General features: G+C 33.0%; 1 protein-coding gene across 2 annotated transcripts in view; it reads left to right on the forward strand.

Moving 5' to 3' along the window:
- The first annotated feature begins 1074 nt into the window (after positions 1-1074).
- The window catches only part of LOC142342709 (ankyrin repeat and fibronectin type-III domain-containing protein 1-like), a 96246-nt gene continuing 83033 nt past the window's right edge, over positions 1075-14287 (forward strand). The window contains exons 1-4 of one of the 2 annotated variants that reach the window (XM_075394222.1): positions 1075-2024; positions 9069-9330; positions 9821-10095; positions 12549-12632. In XM_075394222.1, coding sequence (XP_075250337.1) covers positions 1993-2024; positions 9069-9330; positions 9821-10095; positions 12549-12632 — 653 coding nt within the window. In that variant the 5' untranslated portion in view covers positions 1075-1992. The remainder of the gene's footprint in view (positions 2025-9068; positions 9331-9820; positions 10096-12548; positions 12633-14287) is intronic. The other variant, XM_075394223.1, reaches the window with a different exon arrangement.

Below are 14287 nucleotides of genomic sequence, written 5' to 3' on the forward strand. Positions count from 1 at the left end.
GATATTATATAAACCTATGCTAAAATTCATTTCTCCGAATTATGTAATCTGAGTGCTTAAACCCTTTCAGGTGACTATCAGTAAGTGACTTTTGACTAAACTGCTCTAAAAATTTTAAAACCTCAGAAAAGTCGCAAGGAATTTTGGCATTTTCATCACCAGTTTATTTTGTTCTCAATTTGATGGTAACAGAAAAGTTCAAGAAAGAAAACTTAAATTTTTCAATTGTAGTCCAAAAAATGCTAAATAGGTTTCAAATCTTACAGAAAATTAATTTTTTATTATTTTTTTTGGTTAACAATGGTTTTCCAGTTCATTTTGATGTTATGTTCATCGCTAGGTCCGGTTTGCTATAAAAGATTAAAGAGATGTACTTTTTCCGGTTATTTTCACTAACTGTCAAGTGGTTTATACTTCTTTTGTTGTTAGCAATTCCAGCGATTAAACATCACTGACTAGATTCTAAGCTATCAAATCTATTCTGTCAGAACTTCTCAAAAATTGTTCGATATTATTTTTTGGCAGTTCCTAAGATAATTGCAATTCCTAATATTAATAGACCTGGCTTCATTTTTAATGCAATACATGCAGACGACATTTAGGAGCCTCAACACAACCTTTACATCGAAAAAAAATGTGGTTTCATTTTTCAAAATCAAAGCCATCGTAGAACTTTGTTTCATTTAATTGGCGTAAACTGGATAATTAACTTCAAGTTATATATTTTTTTCGCTCGTTTTGTGTTGTTTTATGACTTTGACTGTTTGCTTGTTTTCGTTGTTGTATATCGAATATTTGGTAATGTATAACGTACTGGTGAAGAAAGTGTGCGTCGCTGTTAGTTTGAGTTTAGATCGTCCCTTTGTCATCTTTAATAAGCTAAGTTTGATTATAAGGCGTCAGAAAACTTAACTAAACATAACTTGAGGTGAATTTTAAATGAAAAGAAAAACAGATACAATACTGTTTTATCGATACAGTGCTATCTATAAAGCTAACAAAAATTAATATACAATCTTTTTCTATACTTTCGAAGATTAAAAGTAAAATCAAGTGATTTTTCAATATGCTCAGTAAAACAAGCAAAATAGAAAACTAGATCATTGAGCGCCTGATAGGCGATAGTATAGTTATGGTAGGTTAGCATTTATAACCGAGTTTGCGATAGTTTATTATAAATTAATAACCATATCTGCTGGTTATTATAGGGGGTGCATTTTAATCAACTCCCAACTTTGTTTGTCAAATTGAACCCAACCCTCCCCGGGCTAAAACGTGCCCTGTTACCAGCTGTCGCGATTATCGTGGAAATCTAAAACCAATTTGCTTAAGCCCTGAAAGCCAAAACCAATCGTGTGTTTTACATAGCCTAACCAGACAACAACGTGCTCTGGATATCTTAACACACTTCGATAGCTCCTTTCCTTCAATATGAAACTAGAAGACAATTTCAAAGAGACATGAAAATCTGACAGTTGTTTCTTGTCTCTGTTCAGTATCGTTTATCTACAATAGCAAACAAAGTATACTTTAAATAGCTACTTCTTGTTTGAAAAAATTAAAGAGCGTGAGCGTTTATTACAATTTGTATGTTATTAAAAAATTATTTATTGCCGCAGCATGGCTTTGATTAATTTTCCAGATTGTACGAATTATTACTTATAACTAGCTTGGTTATTACACATTACACAGAGTTCACTTATTACAAACATGCTTGTATCATCAATCAAAATCAGAAAAATCAGTCATTAGTATTGAAAGTTACGCTAGAGTTGTATTCGAAACTTCTCTCACGCAGACGACGCGTGAATCTTCGCTTCGTGAAGTGAACAACTTTTTGTTGGTGAATCAACTCTTCGATATTAGTTAACATGTATTACGTTACAATGACAGTTGCTGGTTGTACAAATCTGTTTTGCCAACTTTGACGGTTATGAATTACTGTTGTCTCTGCTATCGTTATTACCATTATTTCCCGGATACGACTACAAGATGAAAAGTGTGCTGAGATTTCTTGGATTCAAGTAAGTTTTCCATTTCTGTTTCTACGCCTAAACAATATTAAAGTTTTCGTTTTCTTGCTGGGATGTTTTTTTTCTAGCAACTAATTGCTTTCCAATTATGTGATACTTTAAGTTGTCCTTAACCAGTAAAATTTTATGCAATGTTATGTTTTTACGATTTATGTCAACGAGTTGCCTGTTTTTTATTAATCTTGGCAAAATTTAAAAACTAAATCAATTTTTGACGTGTAGAAAGCAAAAGAGTAGGAGAATAATCGCTAGATAAACATTCGAAGAGCAAAAGCTTAAAAGTTTCTTGGGAAAATTTATACATTTTGATCGAAATATGACGATCTTAATAGAAAAAAAGACAAGCTAAAGAGTTAGATAAAGTACATAAAATCAACTTTTTTACAGTAAAATTAGAAACAATGCGGGGCATATGATTTTTTTTAAAGAATTACAATTTCCAAGATACATTTCGATGTTTACCCTTTCATTAGTCAAACAAAAGTTTTTTTTAAAAATTGTGCTTCAACAGAACAGCATTTCCAATATCATTCCCGATTGAAAAAAAAGTTTTCTGTAAATTATTAAAAATTTGTGAAAAATTTAAGTCAAGTAAGTGAAAATTTGATCTGTTATATACGCGTCTCATTTTTTTAAAAACACATCTTTGACGTTAGAATTGCAATTTCAACATCATTTTTTTTTAAAAATTTGTAGTCCTAGAGGCAGAGTTGACATAATTTGAATGTTCAATTGTTGTGGACTAAATAATCGGCACTATCTATATTCAATGTTTTGCGTGTTATTTGAAATCAATTCTGGCAGCCGATACTGACTTTATGCTTACAAGTCAACTTGTTTTTTAAGCATTTTAACGTAGTGGAGTTAAAAGTTGGCGGTTAATGGATCATAAAAGTAGATGTTTTTTATTTAATTATTTCAGAAAAAAATGGCATTATTTCTTAGAAATACGCAGAAGGATTTTGCGATTCAGCAATCAAACAGACACAATTTTAAAATTGGAAACTTTGTCTGCTTTTACAAACTTTTGTTTTAAGAGTCACACTGTATTTTGGAGAATTGAAAATAGTTTCAAATGCATCTGTTTATTAATAACTGAAAAGTGAGGTCGATTTTTACTAGGCGAGGGGTCGCACAAAGTGCTAGGCAATATTTTCTTGAACAAGTTTTATATCCGAGCAGTTTCCAAGAAATTCAAGTTCAATCAGAGACCTGTAAGATAGAATTGCTGATAGATGCCAGTTCATCTCTTTCCTTTTCGTTTAATCAAGTATGTGTTGCGAATATTGTCGGTGTACAATTGATAAATAAATCTAGTTTCTCTTTTTAATGAAGCGGAAGCATTCTAAACAAAATGCTACAAAATTGTCACTGAAATTTCACGCTCATCTTAGAAATCGATCTATGTTTTAAAGATTAGTTATTTAAAACCTAGTTTGTATTTGAACCATTGTCGCTAAACAGATTGTCAGCTCAGATAAGCTATAAACCAGTAAAGCAAAAAATCTACTAGTCTTATCACTGACAAACCTTAATGAGTCTTCTATTCTGTTTATGTCTTGTCTGTTTATTGTCCCCACCCCACTTGAGGGGGGAGAAACAATACACTCAAATGGGTTTTTTTTGTTCAGACAATTTTGGCCGGTCGATGTATTCATCGTAGAGAAATGTTGATGGTATCATTAAAAAGCTCGTCCAGCGTAGAATTCGAAATGTAAAAATTATTTGAATTTCGTTTTTCGAGGAGTTATCGAGGTTTAAAGTTTTGTGTGAACACGTGATATGTGGGATGATTTTGTTCACTTTTAGGGGAATTTTCGTTCAAATTAAGATTTTTTCTATAAAAATAGTAATTCAAAATTACATTTCACGCCACCAAATGAACCAATGCTGTGTTCATAATAGGCGAAAGGCGATAAAAAGACTAGTTGGGTCTCATAGGGAAGTTTACAATAAAAAACAATTTCGAATTCTAATTTAGAGCTCCTTTTCATATTTTTTTGAAAACTTTTCATTGAGAAAACGTTTCAAATTTTGTTGTTTTTTTTAAGTCACCTACAGGCTAGTCACCTCTCATATCGAGGTTCCGTAAATGACAAACCCCATTTACAGTCAAATGGAGCCCAATGAACAAAAAATTAGTTTTCAAAGAGTTGCTCATGTTTCTTATGCCTTCGACCATAAATTTTTCCGAAGTTTTTTTCCGAACTTTTTTAACATAAATTTTTCCGAACTTTTTCGAACTTTTTTTACATAAATCAATTTTTCGGAACTTTTATTAACATAAATCAATCATAAACTTATTTTCGTGAGCTGTAAGTCAGTCTCAGTAATTAAAGGGTCCCTTTCCTTCCTACTACAACCAAAATTAATCTGGTTAGCAGTTTTATCTTCTAACTCTTTGTCATTTGACTTCAATGTCTTAAGATTTCAAAAAAAATTCAAAATTTTTGGATATTTTCGAATTATTGGTACCTTTTGAAATCTTATCACATTATCTGAAAAGTGCTAGCTCCCATTGGCTTAGAGAAGGCGTTGAATGGATCATAGATAAAGTTTTCAGAGAAAAACATATGCTTCAAATGACTTCGACACTTTCTTCTAGAGCTTTTCTACTGAATTTTTGGATTTTGCCTGCATTTGTTGTTGTTTTCATAGTCAAGGGCTTTTTGTAACGTCTTATTGGTGACTTATCCTTGTCTCCCCATTGAAGCATACTTGAGAGTATTTATTAACATTAGTCTAAAGCCATTGAAATTAATGGCTGTCAAGAATTTAAAAATATTTTTTAGAAAATTTTTTGAACATTAACCAATCGTAAACTTTTTTTTCGTAAACTGTAAGTCAGTCTCAGTAATGTCATGACCCTTTTTCGTTCTACTTCAGCCAAACTTTATCTCGTTAGCGGTTTCAACTTCTAACTATTGGTTTTATTATTTCGATGCACGAGTTTTCATAATTTTTTAAAAATTTTGTATATTTTTTTTCGTAGTTTTGATTCCTTTTGAAATTTTACGACATTATCTTAATATTTATAGCTCTCATTGGCTTAGAGCAAACGTTCAATTGACAATAGATAAGGTTTTCGGAGAAAAGCATATGGTTTAAATGACTTCGACACTTTCTTCTCGAACATTTCTACTGAATTTTTGGTTTTTGCCTATATTTATTTTTGTTTTCATAGTCAAAGGACTTACTCTGATGTCCTATTGATTACAAATGCCTGACAATCATCCTTGTCTTCACATAAAGGTATAATTGAGCGTATTTGTTAATATCCGTTGAAAGCCATTGACTTTAATGACTGTCAAGACTTTAAAAATATTTTTTCGAATTTTTTTTTGAAAATTAACCAATCGTAAACATTTTTTTCGTAAACTTTAAGTCAGCTTCAGTAACCTCAGGACCTTTTTTCTTTCGTCTTCAGCCAAACTGTATCTAGTTAGCTGTTTCATCTTCTAACTAGTGGTTTTAATATTTCGATGCACGAGTTTTCATAATTTTTTTAAAAATTTTTAGCATATTTTTTTTTTCGTAATTTTGATTCCTTTTGAAATCTTACCTTATTATCATAAAACTTATACCACCCATTGGCTTTGAGAAGACGTTCAATGGATCATAGACAAGGTTTTCAGAGAAAATCTCATGGTTTAAATGGCCGCCCCGACACTTTGTTCTTGCACTTTTCTACTGAATTTTTGGATTTTGACTGTATTTGTTGTTGTTTGAAAAGTTTCTACTGAAAATTTCTTTTTGAATGCCTTTTCGCTCGACACTTTTTTCCCTAATTTTTTTTGAATTTGCTGCTTTTGCCTGTTCTTTTTTTCTTTATGTACTGGTAAAGTGCTGACCGGTCTCATCAGCAGCTTGTGATTAAGTACTGATGAATGAAGTTACCATATGCAGTCAGTTTATAGCGAATAGTCGTAAAGTTTATGATATTATCCAGTTTTCAAAAAATTTCAATCTTTTCAGTCTTTGATCAATTTGTCATTTTGTAACTTATTCTCATCATCGAGAGGTCGCATCAAATTCCGTGTTTTTGGTGCCGTCCAACATTAACCTGTCTACTGATATTATGTCCGACCTGATGTTTTGTTTGCTGGACAATATGCGTTTTCATAAAAGTTTTGTGAGTGGTATATTTGTTTTTTTCTTTTCTTTCAGCACATTCGGGTAATAACAGATCATAATGATTTTTCAAATATGGCCCAAATGAACTTATTTTTTTCAGTTTAACTTTAGCTGAATTAGTATAAATAGAAACTGAAATTAAAATACATATTATTCAGATAATAGCTAATGATTTTAATATCTTCATTAATTTGTGTATTCGCAAATTGTTTGTAATTTTTTGAGTTTTTCTGCATCTTTAGTCCTTTCCCATGGCTTGTCTAACCAAAGACGTTGGTTTCATAATTATTTTTTTTAAAGTTATCAAGAATTTTTTCGTTATAAGTTGATGATTTTTACGACTTTTGAAATTATTTGGTTTAAAAATATTTTGATTGATTTTTGAATTTAGCCTCATTGTTTCTTCTCTTTGTCGACTTGATACCTAGTCTCATTAAGTAAAATTTCCATCTGATGTATAGAAAGGAAAAAAGTAGGTTTGTGTAGTTAAGGTTTTATCTGATTGCATTTTGACGTTGTTACTAGGTGCTTTTAAATTTAGATATTGAGTTTTTGCCTAGAAATTTTTGTTTTTGCTCATTTTGTTGTTTTTTTTTCTCGTGGTCTTTTTGATTGCAGATCTCGTAAGTGTTGTAATGAGCCATGCCGTTATGCAATTCTATTAGTAGTTAGGTTTTTAAACGAGTTTTTTCAACTCAAACATCTGTTTTTGTTATCTCTTCATCTGTTTGACAATTAAGTCATAAATTAGATGAGCTCGGGTCGGAACATCATGTGCAAACGCACATTAACGGGCCTCCTTGTTCTAATGTGCAGCGAAAAAAGTGTCAATTTGTTGATGTCAAATGACCTCTAATAACTATATATGATCATTTTTTGGTTTAGTTTGTAGTTTGTAGCAAGAATTTTGAAGCAACTGTTAAAATTCCATTTTAAAAAAGACAAAATTTGTTAAGAGTTCCTAAACACGATGGACTAAGTGGATTACGATGGACTATTCAAGCTCTTTATTTAATTAGATCCAACAAAATTGTTTGATATCGAATTTACAGTGTTTGCTAAGCAACCTGTATAAGATTGTTGAATTACTGAATATCATAAATTATTCAGCGGCTTTGACATAATAGCAGTTATTTCCGAAAATCGAAAATAAGTTTTTTAATTTTTTCTTGCTGTTTGTTGGTTCCTTTGATTGCTTTAAACAAAGGTTGTGCAGATTCAATTTATTTAGCAACCATAGTTATTGGATAACAAAAATCTCCTTTGTCACAAATTTGTTTTTTTTCCTCAACTAGGACATTTACAGAAATAAACTGTCTGGTTATACAGTGCTGCTTCAATGAAAGGTTTTGAAAAAACAAAATTGGATGAAAAAAGGATGTTGCACGTCTTTAGAACAAAGCCTTCATGTCGGCAGTGGCGTGATGTTATTCAACTTCCCTTCGCAGTATTTTTTTCGAAAATCTATAGATGAGAGATAAAAAAATTGCGGTTGTTTGATTTGTCAATGGGTTAGCGCATTCGGTCTTTTATAAAGAGATGTATGAATTTTCATTATACAATCCGGCAGTAATATATTGTCAAAAGTTTTTTTTTTCGTTTAATGTCACTGTGCAGTCAAATTGAAGCCGTGACTGTGATAGAACAAGAATAGTAAATGAAGCACAAACATGAGTATATTCATAGCGTAAAATGTTTTCAAATTGTTTTAAAGCGAATAGAGGAACTTTGACTTTAACTCCAACTTTTTGGATTGTAGCGATAATTTTGTTTTCACGTGCGGCAACTTAGAATTGTTTTTGAATTTTTTGCTCGCTGATTTTCCGCAAAAATGGAAACAGAAGTTTGCATTTGTTTAACAAGACATCTCTTGTTTTGATAAATTTAGGAGCGATATAATTCGAAGAAAACGGAGTTTTCCTCTGTCCGAATTTTGTTCTGTATTTTTTCTTGCTTATTATGGATGCTTGATTATTTTGCTCACTCAAACGCTGACGTTACCTTAAAATTGTTGCAATTTGTGTTAATAGCTACTTTTTGGAGTTTTCTTCGGGACCTGCGTTTGTATTTTTTAAACATTTGTTTTCCTCAATTTTTGTTTGAGAATAAAAATGTAAGTAAATTTAGGTAGGAGTTTACTGGATATTCATAACTTTCTTTCTTGAAGGTACTTAGTAGTAGGTACTTAGTACTTAAACAAGTCTAGACTTGGCAAAATTGTTGCTCTTTTCTGCTCGAGACAAGAATTTGAGAATTTGTATCGATGTTGAATTCTTTTTCTTTTTTCAAATGTCAATTTCTCATTTCAATTTTTGTTTATACTATTGACAGAAAAATCTACTAGACTGATCTTGCTCTGACCGGTCTATACGTCTGTACTCATTTGAGAACATATCATTATTTCAATTATAAATTATGATATATACTTTTTTAATTCGGCTTTTTCCTATCCGTTTTTGGTTTGGGTGATATTTAATCCAAGAATGTGGATTAGCGGGGTCGGAACTTTATAAACGACCGCACTTTACTGAACCGCCTTGTTGCGACAGTGATAAAAAAATGATGAAGTTTACTCCTGTATAAGCGACAGTCTAGGTAAAAATAATGTGTCAATGTTCAAATTTAATTGGAAAATTGAACAATTAGTTTTCATTGTAAATTTTCATTTATTGGTTGCTTAAATTAATTTTAACTGAACACTGATTGATCCAGAGTGTAAGTTTATTTAATCGTTCGTATCTGGTTACTTATAAAAACCAAATACAATCTCATCAAACGAGAAAATCAAATTAAAAATAATTCTCGACAGGAAAAAAATCAAGGTCTTTGACAAGATCTATATATTTATTGTACAAATGCAAGACAGGTGAAAAAAATAAAAGCCGTTTTTGCTGTTTTTAGGAAAGGCGAATCGAAGCGACATCTCAAGGACCAAGGGGCCACAGCCAATCTGTCCAAACGCACCTCTCTCCCTCCAAATTCAGACACGTTCAGAGTGGGGGGACTGATCACACCATCCCCATCACACCACCCACGCGTCCACTCCTACCATAATGCGGAAACAGGGGGCTACTACTCTTCTTCGGATGTAGATAACTACCTTCCTAGCTACCAGATCACAAGTTCGCCCGATATCGTGGGATTTCAGAATTCGCCAAGAACGGTTAGGTTCTTTCCCATTAAACCCACCCCAAACCTAGAAATCATGCCGTCTTAGTCTTTGTGTGTATGAGTGTGTGTATGTGTGTGTGTCTATGTGTGTGTGTGTGTGTGTGTGTGTGTGTGTGTGTGTGTGTGTGTGTGTGTGCGTGCTTGTGTGTGTATGTATTTGTGTTAGTGTGTTTGTGTGCGTGTGTGTGTAGGTATTTGTGTTTGTGTGTGTGTGTGTGTGTGCTTGTTATTTGTTTTTTTTTGTTTTTTTTTGTGGGTGTGGGAGGGTTAAGCGTTGTTTGTGTGTTTGCGCGTGTACGTGTACTTGCAGGAAAAAGCGAAGAGCGGGATTTTTTTCTTTTTTTTACACCTACTACTCATGTTTAAGATACAATACTTATTCTACAGCTCTTTACCTTTATATCAGATCCATGCCCCGAAATAATTAGATGTCATGAGCTGTTCGCTTAATGTTTAAATTTTAAGTTTCCAAAAACTTTCAGGTAGTTGGAGATGAATCCTACTCTCACTCGGCAATCAACAACTCTGAAGCACTCGCTATGGGATGCTATCCCAACTACCACCCCAACCACCAGCAACATTCGCCTTCCTCAAATCTACCCCATCATCTGCAACAAGGTGCCCGTGGTTTCTACTCTGCCGGTAGCGGGCCTGGAAATGGCACCCCCACCTGCGTGTCGGCCAAGGAGGAACACACCCCTGATCTATTATCAGCGGGAGAACAACTACAGTCTATTACATTCCACTCGCCCCTATGGTGAGATAGTTTGCACCCTCCAAAAAGGTCACACGCGCGCGTTTCAATGATATTTCCACAAAAAAGCAGCTTGGACGAAAAAGTTTGGTTAAAATGTGGAAAAACTGAAATTAGGTTCAAATTATAAATTTTGATGCATTTTTGTTGCATTTGGCATTTTGAGACAAAATTTTTGTTGCATTTCGCTGCAGTGTTAAGTCTACTTAGAAATGCCGAACCGGAAAAAAAAACAAATTGCATCGGTTTATTTTTTCCAAAATTCTGAAATCTTGTAAACACTTATCGAGGTTTTTAAATGAACATCTTGTCTGGCAGTAGCAGCGAAGCGGTACTGGTCACTACTCTGACTAGCTCTTGTTGATCAGACCATTTTCACTGTACGTTATCAGTAAACACACCGATTTTCGCTTGTCTTTCTTTATTGATATTCGAAGGCTTCAAAACGTTCAAAACGTACTCAAGAATGTAAAAAACGTAAGAATTGACTGAAAAGCTGCCACAAAGTTTTGCTCTATTTCAAACTCTCTCGGTTTTGGAAAACATATATATTTGATTAACAGTCCAATCAATTTTAACAGATTTTTTCTTGTATTTCCGTGAAATCTTTGTTGATCCAAGTTTTTGCCCACATGATAGCATCTTTTGTCAGTTTCCTTCTCTTTTACGATTAGTTTAAACGATTAGTTTTAGTTTATAATTTCTACTTTAACACAGGACAAGAATTTCAATACTTTAGAATAAAGGATTTGAATTTTTTAATAAAATTTCAAAAGTTTTTTTTAATTTTAAAGTTTTAAGATTTGTTTGCAATAATTTTGTGATTGACGACATTGTTTCAAATGATATTGAACTAAGTTTTTTAAATTTCTTTATTGCATTCAACTTAACGTTTTTTTGAATTGCTGCCGATTGGATGGATTTCATTAAAACCATGTATTTTATGAATTGAATATTTATATTTTCTTTCAGATGGCAAGAAATGCAGAAGTGCTCTCCATGCTGAATGCTTATATTTATATTTTGAATTTTTGTACAATCTGAATTCCGAGCGACGAAAACCCAAAACGATTTTTTCTTCGCTTTTTAAAATCATTCTTTAATGTAATTAGCAGTTGCCTTAGAGTGCTTCAACCTATTAGCAGTATCATTTGTTAAAAAAATGAAAAATTTATACCTGGTGGAACCCTATTACACATTCAAAAACAGAAAAACATTTCCTCTAACCCTCTTCAGTTTACGCTGAATAATTTTATTACGAAATATTCAAAATTGACGCAGAATTTGCATCAAATTTGAAAGGATCAGTTCTTGCGAAATGGTGGGATCATTTAAGCTTCTTGATATAAACTCGAGTAATTTTAAAAATGATTATTGTGAGTAACTTTTCGTCTTCAGATTTTTGATCTATGGCACAACCTGGCCATAACTGTCTATTAGCAACCCTTTTTCGGCTTATTTGATTGTATTAATAGCCCTTGTGTCATCAAAAATTGTTTTAGATTAACATTATTAAAATACAATTTTCATATCCTTAAAATTTGACATTCATAAGCTACTAAGAAGAGTAATTCTTTCAATTTTTTCTGTTTATTGTTGACCTTTGATTTCACCACTAATATTTGAATTTGACGCTCGAGAACTGGCTACCCGGACTGGAGTCTCACAGTATATCAATACTGACTCATGCTACTCCAATAGTAAAAGGTTAAATAAGCACTGAATCATGGTGTTCTAAGAGTTTTTTTCTTTTGCAAAATGTACAGAATAAACAGAGGATCGGTTTTTAATGAACTTATAGTAAATATTATAGTTTTTTTTCATTCCTCATTAATTTTATAGTAATTTCATTAAAAGTTTGAAAAATTCGAAAATCTTAAATTGCGCATGACCCATGCATTTGCGCCCACATAGCATAGAAAATTGGATGAAGCTAACTCCCTCCCCCCCCCCTCAACTATTGACATACAGCCCCTGTACAGTACTGAATTCTATGGTAAAATTTTTATGGGACTTGAGCATGGAATGGTTCACTATAGGTGGATCTGGCTATGCTTGGGAGAAGGAATCTCTCAAACGGATTGTAGAAGTCGGGTTGGAAAACGTCCTGATGAAAGTTTTGGGTGGGGGGTGTATAATAGGGGGGTGTGTATGATGGGGGTGTATGTCTATTAGATGCTATGATCAGAACTCTTAACATAGTAAAAATCATATGAAAATACTGTGATTCAGTACTGAATTCTTATGTGACTCAGATCCGGGTATTCAAATGCTTTTTATCAAGCCTCTTGTAGGAAGTTATGATTCCACTAAAGATAATGTAGTATGTGTTTTCTTTGAAGCATATTTTTTTGTCTGTAATCTGAATAGCAGAAACAGCCATTTCTGGACATCCCGTAATATTTGCATTGTATGAAGGATGTTGAATGGCAAGTTGAGTTGAGAATATTTTCCAGGATGAAGCGAGACTTTCCCTCTCGCAGCAGCATGAGGAAGAAAGCCATGACGGGGAGAAGACTACCCGCAGATATGAATGTCAGGTCAGTGCAAGCAGAATAACCCAATTTTATGTCAACTAACGCCATTAATGCAGCTGTTTTGGGACAAACTTATGTATTCGATAGTTAATACTAAAATTTGTCAATATTTTGTGTTCGACCATTCTTTGTGGGTTCGGCCGTACAAGCCGGCGTGATCTTTTCTGTATAGACCACCTCCAACCCCAGACTGAGCGAAGTTTCTCTTGCTCATTAGTCTCGTCAGAGCCCCCCGGACCTCTTCTTTGGTCTGCTTTTATTTAGATCAATCGAAATGAAGTGAGATAAGAACGTTGAGCTGATGCGTTTATTGCTTACATAGCCTGATATGAACGATTTATTTAAAAGTTGAACCAAATTTTGGTCGTATAACCCCGGAACGAGTTTTAAGTCTTGTACATTGACTTCTCCATTGAATTGCACGTCTTGAATTGACAAATCATTACTGATCAATTCTTCTCAATAAAATCTTAAGACTTGTGAAGACATGTCAAGAGTTGCTCAAGACTTGGCACGTCTTGAGTTAGAGTCTTGGCCAAGACTTGACAAGTCTTGATTATTGCACAGTTAATAAGTAAAGTAGAGTTTTAAGAAGAAACTATTTGACGCATTTGAAAACCAGCAAAAAATGGTAAAAAGTTTTTTTTACGAGAAATTTGTTAATCTGGTCAAGCTATTTGTGAATTCAGAATACATAAACTTAAAATGTCCCATACTTTTACCCAGAAACCAAAATTATTTCAAAAGGCAGAAAAAAGAGGCCCTGACTGCTCGACATCATTTTTTGTCATTCTCTACCGAATGAACTTTGTAGAAGTGCTCGCGTTTTCTTGAGCTTTTATTTACACTTTGGATAGTTTTTTAGGCAAGCTACTGTAAATGGCGGTCTTCTTCTTTCGTTACGAAACGAAAGCAAAACAACAATAAAATTTGTGCTCAAAACTTCACCCAATACTTCTCAAGTCTTAGCTTAGAGTTGCACAAGATTTTACAAGTCTTGGCCGAGATATGTGCAAGATTTGACTCAAGACTTGATTTAGGACGTACTAAGTCTACAATATGACATAATACAATATAGACTACATGAGTGATACAGTACTGATCCAAGACTTGCGATTTCACCGAATAAGTACTGATTAAGATTGGACATTCAGTACGGGACTATTCTATTTCAGCTAATAAAAACTGAAGATAAAAATTTCTCTACCAGACTCAAACTTCTTTGAAAATTTTTTGTTGCTGTACATAGAGTGGATATATTAAAAACTATATGCAAAAGTGTGCGCGAAAACTGTTTGAAGCAAAAGACCTGTTCGAAAAATTTTTTTCATTTCAATTAACATCATTGTTAAAAATGTTACAAATATATAATTTGACTACTATCTATAACAAGCATTCATTTACTAAATCTATTACTAATATATTGATGATCTGAAATGTAAACAACCCTCACAAAACAAAGAGCAAGAAAAAACCGTCTTTTTTTGCCATCTGGCTATTTAAAACCTTTACAACTGGCAACTTCGCTATTGTAATTCTGCACTTTACAACACTTGTTCGTCAAACTTAATCTTAACATGGCGCATTCACTTTTTATGAAACTAGTTGTCAAAGACGAATATTAGAGCTGTGTTCAATTTTGTGAAGACGTCTTTAAG

Source organism: Convolutriloba macropyga, chromosome 7 (assembly GCF_964194025.1).
Source record: "Convolutriloba macropyga chromosome 7, txConMacr16.3, whole genome shotgun sequence".
Taxonomy (NCBI): domain Eukaryota; kingdom Metazoa; phylum Xenacoelomorpha; order Acoela; family Convolutidae; genus Convolutriloba; species Convolutriloba macropyga.